Source organism: Dipodomys merriami, unplaced genomic scaffold, assembly GCF_024711535.1.
Source record: "Dipodomys merriami isolate MVZ:Mamm:240054 unplaced genomic scaffold, mDipMer1.0.p SCAF_55, whole genome shotgun sequence".
Taxonomy (NCBI): Eukaryota; Metazoa; Chordata; class Mammalia; order Rodentia; family Heteromyidae; genus Dipodomys; species Dipodomys merriami.
The window spans coordinates 4,178,973-4,191,829 of NW_027206124.1; the positions used below are offsets into that span (position 1 = coordinate 4,178,973).

Sequence of the window (12,857 nt, forward strand, 5' to 3'; positions counted from 1 at the left end):
TACTTTTTTTGATTTGCCTTTACTGAGGTTGACCTTAGGCATTATCAGTTTGTTAGATTGGTTTTCAGAAACTGAGGTATTTGTCTTTTTTTTTTTTTTTTTGGTCAGTCATGGGGCTGGTTCAGCTCTGGGGCCTGGGTGCTATCCCTCAGCTCTTTGGCTCAAGGCAAGCACTCTACCACTTAAGCCACAGCACCACTTCCGGTTTTCTGTTGGTTTATTGGAGATAAGAATTTAATGGACTTTCCTGCCCCCACTCACTTTGAACTACAAGTTCTCAGATCTCAGCTTCCTAATAGCTAGGATTACAGGCATGAGCCACCAGCGCACAGCTGTTTCATTTTTTTCATAACTGAGAACTATGACGTTGTTAGCATTTCTTTCTCATCTGTGATTATGACTAATCTTCAGATCCTTTAAGATCCTTTTTTTGGGGGGGGGGGTCAGTCGTGGGGCCTGAACTCTAGAGGCCTGGATGCTGTCCCTCAGCTCTTCAGCTCAGTGCTAGCGCTCTACCACTTGAGCCCCAGCACCACTTCCATATTTCTGCGTGGTTTATTGGGGATGAGAGTTTTCCCGGACTTTCTTGTCTGGGCTGGCTTTGAACCGTGATCCTCAGATCTCAGCCTCCTGAGTAGCTAGGATTACAGGTGTGAGCCACCAGCTTCCTTTTACTCTTTTAACAAATGTTATTTTTTTGCAGTTGGAGTTCTCTCCACAGACACTATGTTGCTATGGCAAACAATTATGCACAATCCCTCGTGATGCTACTTACTACAGTTACCAGAACAGGTAAGTTCCATCATGTGTAGATGCTGGTCCGTGTGTCCTTGTGTCTAGGGAAGTGCATGTGGATGGACCAGCACAGATGTCATGGTTTATGTTTAAATTGCTTGAAAAACACCTGTATAACACAAGTTCTATTCTTAGGTTTTTGCCTTTCAGGAACATATTAAATTTTCTAGCAAAAACTAGCTTGGTACTAGAATTCAAACCTAGTGACTTCAAAGCATGCTAGGAAGTACTGAGTTACATCCCTGTATTGGTATTTTATAAGGAAGGAATTCAAGGAGTTGTTTTTGGAGGCTTGACCTAAGGAACTGGCTTTCCTTGAACTCCAAGGTTTGGCTTCCATGCTGGATTTGAACCATGATTGTCACATCTCAGCTTCCTGCATAGCTTCTATTGGTGAGCCACTGGCTCCCAGCAGGACTGTTTTTTTTTGTTGTTGTTGTTGTTGTTTTTTAATCATCACAACCTACAGCAAAACTGAAGACTTTTCCCATGTGTTGGTGGCTCATATCTGTAATCCTAGCTACTTGAGAGGCTACAATTTGAAGCATCCAGGTTTTAAGTCTTTGAGATTCCCATCTCCATAATAACAAGCAAAAAGCAGCCTAGAAGCATGCCTCCAGCACAATACAAAAGATTTGTAAATATTAAGAACTTGTAAGTAGAACTTGTTAATTCAGCTTTCCAGAAATGCTTTTAATGGAAGGGTTGAGGTTCAAGGACAGCTCAGAAATAGAAGTTAGTCCCTATCTTAACCCGTAAGCCTGCAGCAATAGCATATGCTTGTGATAACAACTACTGGGGTGCATTGGGAGGAGGATCAGGAGGATCATGGTCCAAGCTTCCTACTGAAGTACTGAAGCTCTGTTTTAGGAAGCACAATATCCTGAGGTCAGCCTTGAGTCCATCCCCACCTCCAGATTTTTGTGTACAACCCACCCTAATTTAATGAGATTTAACAGATTAAAACAGATCCCTAGAATTTGTTTTACCTTCCATAAGCAAATTAAAAGAAAAAATTCCAACATAATCTGTAGTGACACAGAGAATGACAGGATTCTAGGGAATGTGACACTACATTATTTTCTCAGTGGGTTGCAAAAAATGTAAGTTTTATTTACCAATTGCTTAACTAGGAATCTTCCCTGCTTTCAGTAATAATATATATGTATAATATGCCATAATATACCCATGCATAGATTGTGTATTGGCGTCTCTGATATATTGTAACATAAAGACTGGGTATTTAATTGCCTTTACTTGTTAAATCCATGATGATGTTTGTGAACTTGTGTGCTACAGATGCATTTCTTGCTTGAAAATTCATCTTAACTTTTTTTTTGTTCTATTTATCAAAAAAACAACGTTTCCTGGTTGTTTATGGGCATGAAAATCCAGTTTTTTGCTCTTTAAAATCTACTTTATATATATTGTATGTGTATATGTATATATAATGTAAGTAATTAGAATTTTGCTCATGTTAGAATTTTCACTTTCAAAAACTTTACCATTTTTCTAGGTTCTAGGGTTTGAACACTGGGTCTTGTCTTGCACTTACTCAGCTTGCCTGTTTGTCTGGTACTCTGTCACTTGAAACATGCCTCCAGACTTGTTTATTCTTAGTTATTTTTGAGTTGGAGTCTCATGGATTTTCACTTTGGCCTGGATCCTTTGGATTCTGGACTGCCCATTAGCCTAGTACTTAAGACATGAGCCACTAGCACCTGACTCCATTTTTTTCATTTGTTTGTTTTGCCAGTCCTGGGCTTGAACTCAGGAACTGGGTGCTGTCCCTGAGCCTTTGTGCTCAAGGTTGGTGCTCTACCATTTGAGCCACAGCCCCACTTCCAGCATTTTTTTTAGTACTTTATCTTAGCCTCCTGAGTAGCTAGGATTACAGGTGTGAACCACCAGCATCCTGCTTATTTCTGCATTTTAAACAGCAGGCTAAATAGTCATTTTCATGTAAAATCACACTTTTTATCATGTATTTGGTCACTATAGTGCATTTTAAATAGCAGCCTGAATAGTCATTTTCATGTAAAATCACTCTTTATCATGTATTGGTTACTATAGTGCATATTTTCTTTTTTTTGTCCAGTTGTGAGGCCTGAACTCTGGGCCTGAGCACTGTCCCTCAGCTCTTCAGCTCAAGGCTAGTGCCCTACCACTTGAGCCACAGCGCCACTTCCGGCTTTTTTTCTTTTTGCTTATGTGGTGCTGAGGAATCGAACCCAGGGACTCAGGCATGCAAGGCAAACGCTCTACCACTGAGCCAACTTCCCAGCCCTATAGTGCATATTTTCTTTCAATCTATAGTTATAGTCAGCATTTAACTGCTTGATGCAAACTATTCATGATAAAAACTTTTTTTTTTTTTTGTCGGTCATGGGGCTTGAACTCTGGGCCTGGGCGTTGTCCCTCAGCTCTTCAGCTCAAGGCTAGCACTCTACCACTTGAGCCACAGCGCCACTTCAGTTTGCTTGTGGTTTATTGGAGATGAGTCCTGCCTGGGCTGGCTTTGAACTGTGATCCTCAGATCACTGTCTCCTCATTAACTGGGATTTCAAAAAATATTACTTTTTTAGTTCTGAGTTTTGATTAATCGGCATATTGGAGTGGCACTCTACCACTTGAACCACACTCCTAGCCCTTTCACTTTGTTTTCCAATAGAGTATTGTGGTTTTGCCCTCTCCAACTTCCATCTACTAACTTCATACTATGGCTGGGATAACAGACACACTCTACCATGCTTGGCTTATAATAGTTGAGATAGGGCAAACAGCCCTATTCCTAATCTCTGGCTCCTAGTTGTTTTTTAGTATCCATAAGTGGATAATTTTTTCATTTTGAAGTAGAATCAGTGTGATTATGATTGCCATGTTTGGTCATGGTCAGAATAGGGCCTCTCCTCTGTTGGCATATTAGTCATTTTTCTTCGCAACTATTTATATCAAGTATTTATAAGTGAAAAAAAGGGGTCTGGGTTTATGTAAGTGAAACTTTTGTTTTTATTTACTGTAATCATTTGCTACTTGTTATTCCATTGAGATATTTAATGCTAATCTGTGCTTTGCCTTGGCTTTCTGCTTTGTGTTGTCCTGTCTTGCTTTTGTTTTTTGTTGTCCTGAAATCCCTCATTTCTTCGTTTGTTGTGTTTTTTTTTTCCTCCCTCATGCTTGTCGTTGTCTGCACTTGGCTTTGATTGCAAAAAACAAAACAAAAAAACCCAAACTGTGGGGCCCATAATCTGCATCATTGAATGTCCTTGTCGCCGTTGATGACCTGCTCTCTGCTCCCGTTCCCCTCCTTGGCCTGCTGTGATTGGTGGCTTCGTTGCTTGGCTTGGGCTGTGTTGTGTGAACGGAACAGTTCACCCCAGTATGGCCTTCTTGCCGACAGGTATCATTTCTGTGAGAAGTGTTTCAATGAAATCCAAGGGGAGAGCGTTTCTTTGGGGGATGACCCTTCCCAGCCTCAGACGTAAGTAACTATGTTAGTTATTTCTGTTTTCAATTGTGTTAAGGCTTTGGTCCTAAATTGTGCTGTTAAGGATTAGTCACAGGTGGCTACTTAGGTATCAATTAATTTAAAGTAAATAATTTTTTCTTTTTTTTTTTTTACATTATTCAGTTCATTTTTATTTTTAGTGTTGGTAAACAATACATTTTTAAATGTTTATTGTAAAGGTGATGTACAAAGGGGTTACAATTACATAAGTAAAGTAATGACATTTTTAAAAATAAATTTTTATTGGGATTAAGTGATTACATAAATTTCACAAACCGCTGTGTAGCATTAGCCATAGGTGGCAACTTAAGTATCAATTAATTTGAAGTTGCTTCTCATCTAAACTGTCTTATTTCATGTGCATAATGGTCATCTGTGGCTAATGGCTACCCTAATGGTTGGCTCACACCAGTTCATCCTAGCAGTGCTAGCCTAAGGAATAAATACGTCAGCAAAGGTTATCTTGTATTAAAAATGTTTTTCTATGAGCCTCTTTTCTAAAAATTGAAAGGTGTTGTATAAGAATATTGTTTCCACTGGGCGCCAGTGGCTCACGCCTGTAATCCTCCAATAAAGAGTGTGGCTCAAGCGGTAGAGCACTTGCTTTGAGCTGAAGAGCACAGGGACAGCGCCCAAGCCCAGAGTTCGAGCCCCATGACCCACCAAAAAAAAAAAAAAAGAAAAAAAGAATATTGTTTCTAAGCCAGGCGCTGGTGGCTCACCCCTATATTCCTAGCTTAGGAGGCTGAGATCTGGGGATCGCAATTAGAAGCCAGTCAGGGCAGGAAAGTCCCTGAAAGACTTTTATTTCCAATTAACCACTCAAAAATGGGAAGTTGCACTGTGATTCAAGTGGTAGAGCCGTAATGGCCTTGAGCTCAGGGGACAACATCTAGGCCCAGAGGTCAAGCTCCACAACAGACCAAAAAAAAAAAAAAAAGAGTATTGTTTCCAGACCTGAATTTCAACAGATTCATTGAATAATGGCCATGTATCCATCTTTTTTGTCAATCATGGGGCCTGAACTCTGGGCCTGGGCACTGTCCTTCAGCTTTTCAGCTCAAGGCTAGCATTCTACCACTTGAGCCACAGCACTACTTCTGGTTTCCTAATGGTTTATAGGAGATATGAGTCTCCGAGTTTCCTGCCCGGGCTGGCTTTGAACTGCGATCCTCAGATTTCAAACTCCTGAATAGCTAGGATTACAGGCATGAGCCACCGGGGCCCGGCTTTCCCTCTCTTGATAATAGCTAGATCCCTGTAATGTGAATAGAATTTAACAGTATATTAAGTCTCTTTGGGGTTTGCAAGCCCATAAGCTCTTACAGTTTGGTAAATGCAAGGAAGTTTTCAAATATAAACCACAGCTGATAATAGTTGTGTGTTTGTGTGTGTGTGTATGCTAGAGCCTGAGTACTGTCTTTGAGCTTTTGGGGTTTTTTGTTGTTGTTGTTGTTGTTGTTTTTAATGATTTTATTTATTTTGTACAAGGTTAGAAGTCTACCACTTGCCACTTCCACCTCTGGCTTTTGGTGATTATTGATAAAAGTCTCATGGACTTCTGTGCCCTGCCTGGCTTTGAACCACAATCCTCACATCTTAGCCTCCCAAGAAGCTTGGCTTGCAGTAGTAATTTTAATTTCTTAGGACTGAAACAATATATTTCACCTTAGTTTAAGAACTATTTAGTATTGATTATAAAATTTTTTCTAGGGTCTGGAAATGTGGCTTAGTGATAAGAGTGCTTGCCTACCATGAATGAAGCCCTGGCTCTGATTCCTCAATGTCACATAAACAGAAAAGGCCAGAAGTGGCACTGTGGCTCAAGTGCTAGCATTGAGCAAAAGCAGCTCAGAGACAGTGCCTATGCTTGGTGGGAGGTAGGGGTGCAGGGGAGGGGAATTGTAGGGTTACTCATTAAATGGGACTTTCTAAGCACTGGTGGCTTAATGCCTGTAATCCTAACTACTCAAGAGGCTAAATCTGTGAATCAGAATTCAAAAACCAGCCTGGGCAGGAAAGTCCACAAGACTCTTTACTTATAATCATCAAAAAGGCCAGAACTTAAGCTGTGATTCAAGTGGTAAAGTGTTAGCCTTAAACACCAAAGCTTAGGAACAGCCCAGTTTCTGAGTTCAATCCCTAGTACCTGCACCAAAACAAAAAAAAAAGCCAGGACACTTAACACAACCTGGTTCAATTTTTCAGTTGGATTGTACATTTGTACTTTTTCCTCCAGTTTTTTGGTCAGTCGTGGGGCCTGAACTCTGGGCCTGGGCGCTGTCCCTCAGCTCTTCAGCTCAAGGCTACCATTCTACCACTTGAGCCACAGTGCCACTTCCGGTTTTCTGAGTGGTTAATTGGAGAGAAGAGTCTCACCGCTGGCTTTGAACTGTGATCCTCAGATCTCAGCCTCCTAATTAGCTAGGATTATAGGCGAGAGCCACCGACACCCAGCTCCTTCAGTCATTATTGAAATACAATATACTCGATCCAATTGTTGTTCTAGAACTGATGAGGAACAGTTGAGCCCTAGAGGAGATATTCTAGCTCTCTGCTAATAGCGCCAGAGAGGACTTCATGAGGAAAGGTTTCACATAATACAGAAAGGGCTGTCAGTACTGAACTTAAGACTAGGAACACTTGGGCTAGGAAGGTGGCTCAGCGGTAGAGCGCTTGCCTTGCATGCATGAGGCCCTGGGTTTGATTCCTCAGCACCACATAAGCAGAAAAAAAAAAAAAAAAAAGCCGTAAGTGGTGCTGTGGCTCAAGTGGTAGAGTGCTACCCTTGAGCTGAAGAGCTGAGGGACAGAGCCCAGGCCCAGAGTTCAGGCCCATGACCAGACTTAAAAAAAAAAAAAAAAAAGACTAGGAACACTTTAAATTTAAAAATGTACAACTTAGCTGGGTGCCGGTGGCTCACGCCTGTAATCCCAGCTACTCAGGAGGCTGAGATCTGAGGATCCCGGTTCAAAGCCAGCCTGGGCAGGAAAGTCCCTGAGACTCTTTATCTCCAATAAACAACTAGAAAAACCGGAAGTGGCTCTGTGGCTCAAGCGGTAGAGGCTTGCCTTGAGCTGAAGAGTGCAGGGACAACACCCAAGCCCAGAATTGAAGCCCCACAACTGACAAAAAAAAAAAGTACTACTTTTGTATACAAAAGAAAAATTCCCAGTATCCAACTTAAGTCCCCTAAAATTGATTTTAGGTGTTAGGTGACAACTGTAAAACTACTAGCTTCTATATGAAGGGAAACCCTAGCAGTGTAATATATGAGACATCTCGGTGGAAAGTTGTTTCCTTCAGAATTATCCTTTAGATGAAATACCTGATCATACTGCATCTGCACCATGAGTCTGAGAACCAGTTACCCTCATGCACTAAGAAATAACTATATTTTGTTTTATTTTTAAACTTGTTTTTTCTTTGCTTTTTTGGTACTGGGGATCAAACCCAGGGTGTTACTCTTGTTATACAAGTGCTTTGCCACTGACTGAGCTACATCCCAGCCCTCTATTTCTTTGAGAGTCTCAAATTTCTGCCACAGCCTGAGTGCTATGATAATGAGAATTGACCACTCTTACCAGGCTCTCAACTATTTTTGGGGGGCAGGGGGCAGACTTGGGGCTTGAACTTGACCTGGGTGCTGTCCCTGAGCTCTTTAGTTCAAGGCCAATGCTACCACTTGTGCCACAGTATCACTTCCAGTTTTCTAGTAGTTAATTAGAGATAAGAGTTTCATGGGGACTTTGCTGCCTCAGCTGACTTTGAACCATGATCCTCAGATCTCAGCTTCCCGAGTGGCTATTACAGGTGTGAGCCACCAAATGCCCACCTTCAACTATATCCTTTTTCTTTTTTCCTTTTTAGTGTTTTTGTTGGTTATGAGATTTTAACTTAAGTTCTTTTATTCAAGGCTCTACCACTTTGAGCCAGAGCTCTACATTCAGTTTTCTAGTGGTTAGTGGGAGATAAGAGTCTCATGGACTTCCCTGCTCAAGCTGGCTTTGAACTATGATTCTCAGATCTCAACCTCTTGAGTAGCTAGGATTACAGATGTGAGCAACCAGTGCCCGGATTCAATTGTATTCTTAATGTTGGAATGTTTAAGACACTCTTGAAAAAAATGTTTGTCGTTTTTTGTGCTTGCTGGTCTTGGGACCTAGGCACTGTTCCTACCGTTAGCACTCAGGGCATAGTACTCTACCACTTGCTCCTCAGCTCCATTTCCAGCTTTTTGGTGATTAAAGATTGTGAGCCACTGGTGCTTGGCAAGAAAGATTTTTTTTTTTAAATTAATAAAGGTGATGTACAGAAGGGTTACAATTAAATGACTGGTAAAGAGGACATTTATTTATTGGGGGGAGTGTCCGGTCGTGGGGCCTGAACTCTGGGCCTGGGCGCTATCCCTTAGCTCTTCAGCTCAAGGCTAGTTAGTACTATACTACTTGGGCCACAGCGCCACTTTCGGCTTTTTTTTTCTGCTTATGTGGTGCTGAGGAATCGAACCCAGGGCCTCAAGCATGCCAGGCAAGTGCTCTACCACTGAGCCACCTTCCCAGCCCCAGTGGGGACAATTCTTAAAAAAAGAATATTCCTTGTCATTGCAATCTAGTCTAGGAATATTAAAACAAAAAAATGGAGTGTGTTAGAGCGCTAGCCTTGAGCTGAAGAGCCGAGGGACAGCACCCAGGCCCAGAGTTCATGACCAGACCTCCCCCCCCCCAAAAAAAAAAAAAAAAAAAGGAGTGTACAGTAGTAGGTAGATACATCTAAAGAGGAAATGAAGTAATCTTTCTAGTTTGTCTTTGGTCTTTTGTTTCCTGTAAGGATAAATCTGCTTGCTATAAAATCCTATAGAATATTCTTTACATAAAAATCTATTAATGTATTTTCTTAGGACATCTAAATTATCTGTTGAAGATTTTGTTCCAGTTAGAGGGGATAGTATGATGCATATGTTTCTACTGCTTTCCTCACTGTATTCATTTTCTCTCCTCAGTACAATAAATAAAGAACAATTTTCCAAGAGAAAAAATGACACACTGGACCCTGAACTGTAAGTTGATTCTCAGGAATTGTCAAGTCACTACACTTGACCTTTCTTCTTTTCATTCTTTTGGTTTGTATGGCCTGTCATATGAACATCAGCATATATTCTAATGGTACATATATATAATCTATATCTAAACATTTACAGTTAGTGGTCATTTTCATTAAGTAAATGTTTTGGTATGTGTGTTGGCTCCTGTGAAATGTCAAGCTTCCTCTCCTTTAATGCTGTAAGGTCTGTTCTTTGCGTTTTATGTAAAATGAGGCCTTTCTTAGAACCTACAGCACTGAACTGAACTAGTCTTCTAGCTGTTCCTCACATTGCTGAATGCATCTGGAGGTTCCACCACCAGTGCTTACTGCTCTCTGCTCCCTTGGCTGAGTCAAATTGAAAATTCGGGGTTTTTTATTGTGTTTTTTTTGTTTGTTTGTTTTTGTCATGAGGCTTGAACTCTGGGCCTGGGCACTGTCCCTTAGCTCTTCAGCTCAGAGCTAACACTGTATCATTTGTGCCACAGTGCCACTTCCATTTTTCTGGTGGTTAATTAGAGGTAAAAGTCTCATGGACTTTCTTGCCCCTGGCCTGCTTTGAACTGTGATCCTCAGATCTTAGCCTCCTGAGTAGCTAGGATTACAGGTGTGAGCCACTGGCGCCCGGTGAAAATTTGTATTTTTAATGACAATTTATTTTGAAATTTGTTTTCCCTGTGTCCTTTTTTGTTTAATGATTTTTCCTTTTTCCTTTTTTGGAGACACTAGCAATTGAACATGGGGGGGGGGGGTTTGTTCTTGCTGAGTAAGCATTCTTCCCTTGACCTGTACCTCTTAACTCCCTTTTTTGTTTTTTGGTTTTTTTCTATTTTATTTTTTTATTGTGAAAGTACTGTACAGAGGGGTTGCAATTTACATGGGCAAGAAAATGAGTGCATTTCTTATCAAGCCTTGTAGCCTCCTCCTCTGTTTCCCCTTCCCATCCTCCCCCCTAACTCCCTTTTGTAGGCTCTTACTGTATGCCCTGGCATGCCTGGGCTTCCTCTGATCCTGTTGTTGTAATTTCCCATGGGACAGACATGTGACCCTGGGCCTCAAACATAGGTTTAAGTGGAGTCCAAAAACTTTGTTTCCTGCTGGCCTTAAACTGTCATTTCCCAGTCATCTTTGCCTTCTAAGTAGTTGGGATTATACCTTAAGCCATCCTTCCCTGCTTTGTTATTGTTTTTGATAAGTTGTAGGGCCTTGAACACAGAACCTGGGCCCTGTCCCTGAACTTCTTCATTCAAGGTTAGTTCTGTGCCACATTGAGCCACAGCACCATTTCATTTTTTCTAGTGGTTAATTACAGACTTTCTTTCCAGTTTTGCTAGTTATTTTAGATACAGGGTCTCCCAAACATTTCTCACTGTGTTGACAATCTCCTTAATAGCTAGGATTCTCATGTGAGCCATCACTACCCAACAAGTAGTTGTTTTAATATTTATCTTATACAATGGGGCTTTAATGTGAGAAGTCACGTTATGAGTACAATGCATTTTTATCAGTGTCACCCCTTCCATCATTCTACCCCATCTTTCCTCATTCCATCCTGCCCTGAAGTTATGAAGTTCAATTTTTATATATTGTACATTGAAAATGACTACATTTGGGCTGGGAAGGTGGCTCAGTGGTAGAGCGCTTGCCTTGCAATGCATGAGACAAAGGAAAAAAACCGGAAGTGGCGCTGTGGCTCAAGTGGTAGAGCGCTAGCCTTGAGCTGAAGAGTTGAGGGACAGCACCCAGGCCCAGAGTTCAGGCCCCACAACCGGACCCAAAAAAAGAAAAAGAAAATGACTACATTTTTCACCTTCCTTCATTCAAGTGACCCCCCTCCAAAAAGCAAAACAACAACAACAAAAAAAACCATTACACTTAACTTTTTAGTCATGGGTTAGGCTTGCTAGCTAGGCAAATGTTTTTACCACTTGTACCAAGCTCTTCACCTAACTTTCAGTTCTTCAGCCATGATCTTTGGCTCTTTTCATTTCTTTAGGTTATTTTTCAGATAAAATGTATTTTTTCACCCTTGATGGACCTGGGCTGTGGTCCTCCTATGTAGTCAGGGTGACAGGCATGTACCACCATGACTGGCTTGTTGGTGTTGATACGGGGATGTCATATTTCACCCCCCCCCCCCAGGCTGGCCTTCAACCATGATTCTCACCCAATCTATATCAGGGACCACATGCACAAGTCATGGCACCTAGTTAATCTTCTGAATTGTTAAAAATGTTAGTAGTGCTTCTGATTTTGACACTAATTTTGAAATTGGCTTTGTGTTTTCAGGTTTGTTGAATGTACAGAGTGTGGAAGAAAAATGCACCAAATTTGTGTTCTCCATCATGAGATCATCTGGCCAGCTGGGTAAGTCTTCTATTTCTCTGGAACTTTTCATTGTGAATATTAACACTTTTTTTCTTCTTTACAATAACTATGTCTTCATGATGTTTTTGTTTCTTGTTGTTTTGAGGGGGAGGGGCCCTTGAACTCGGCCTAGGCGCTTTCCCTGAGCTTTTCACCTCAAGGCTAGTACTGCTCTACCTACCACTTGAGCCACAGTGCCACTTCTGGTTTTCTGAGTGCCTTATTGGAGATGAGAGTCTCCAGGGGCTGCGTGCTGGTAGCTCACACCTATAATCCTAGCTACTCAGGAGGCTGAATCTGAGGATGGAGGTTCAAAGCCAGCCTGGGCAGGAAAGACCTTGAGACTCTTATCTCCAATAAGCCCCTCAGAAAACTGGAAGTGAGCCGGGCGCTGGTGGCTCACGCCTGTAATCCTAGCTACTCAGGAGGCTGAGATCTGAGGATCGCGGTTCAAAGCCAGCCCGGGCAGGAAAGACCATGAGACTCCTATCTCCAATAAACCACCGGAAAACCGGAAGTGGCGCTGTAGCTCAAGTGGTAGAGCGCTCGCCTTGAGCTGGAGAGCTGAGGGACAGCGCCCAGGCCCAGAGTTCAAGCCCCACGACCGACAAAAAAAAAAAGAAAACTGGAAGTGATACTGTGGCTCAAGTGGTAGAATGTTAGCCTTGAGGAGAAGAGCTGAGGGATAATGCCCAGGCCCAGAGTTCAAGCCCCAGGACTGACAAAAAAAAAGTCTCAAGGGCTTTCCTGCCTGGGTTGGCTTTGACCTTCGATCCTCAGATCTCAGCCTCTTGAGTAGCTAGGATTATAGGTGTGAACCACTGTGCCAGGCTTCACAAAGTTTTTGTTGTTATGTTTCTCCTAGGGCTTGAGCCTGAGCCTTTCTTTGCTCAAGGCTGGTGCTCTTTCACTTGAGCCACAAGGCCACTGCAGCTTTTTCTGAGTAGTTTATTGTAGATAAGAAAGATTCTTACTAACTTTCCTGCCTGGGGCTCGCATTGCACCACAATCCTCAGATCTCAGCCTCCTGATTATAGGTTTGAAGTCACCAGCATTTTCTTTGAGCCCTTGAATGTTAGTTAACATGGGAAGCCCTTCCAAAATC

The 12,857-nt window shown here is 41.9% G+C and overlaps 1 protein-coding gene and 1 long non-coding RNA gene across 3 annotated transcripts in view; one reads left to right on the top strand and one right to left on the bottom strand.

The window, feature by feature from the left end:
* Positions 1-12,857, top strand: part of Ep300 (E1A binding protein p300) — a 79,571-nt gene that overhangs the window by 54,688 nt on the left and 12,026 nt on the right. Inside the window, exons 19-22 of the mRNA XM_069999620.1 lie at positions 704-792; positions 4,196-4,276; positions 9,306-9,362; positions 11,675-11,752. Coding sequence (XP_069855721.1) covers positions 704-792; positions 4,196-4,276; positions 9,306-9,362; positions 11,675-11,752 — 305 coding nt within the window. The remainder of the gene's footprint in view (positions 1-703; positions 793-4,195; positions 4,277-9,305; positions 9,363-11,674; positions 11,753-12,857) is intronic.
* The window catches only part of LOC138811786 (uncharacterized), a 61,253-nt gene that overhangs the window by 28,056 nt on the left and 20,340 nt on the right, over positions 1-12,857 (bottom strand). The gene's annotated exons all lie outside the window — the stretch shown is intronic.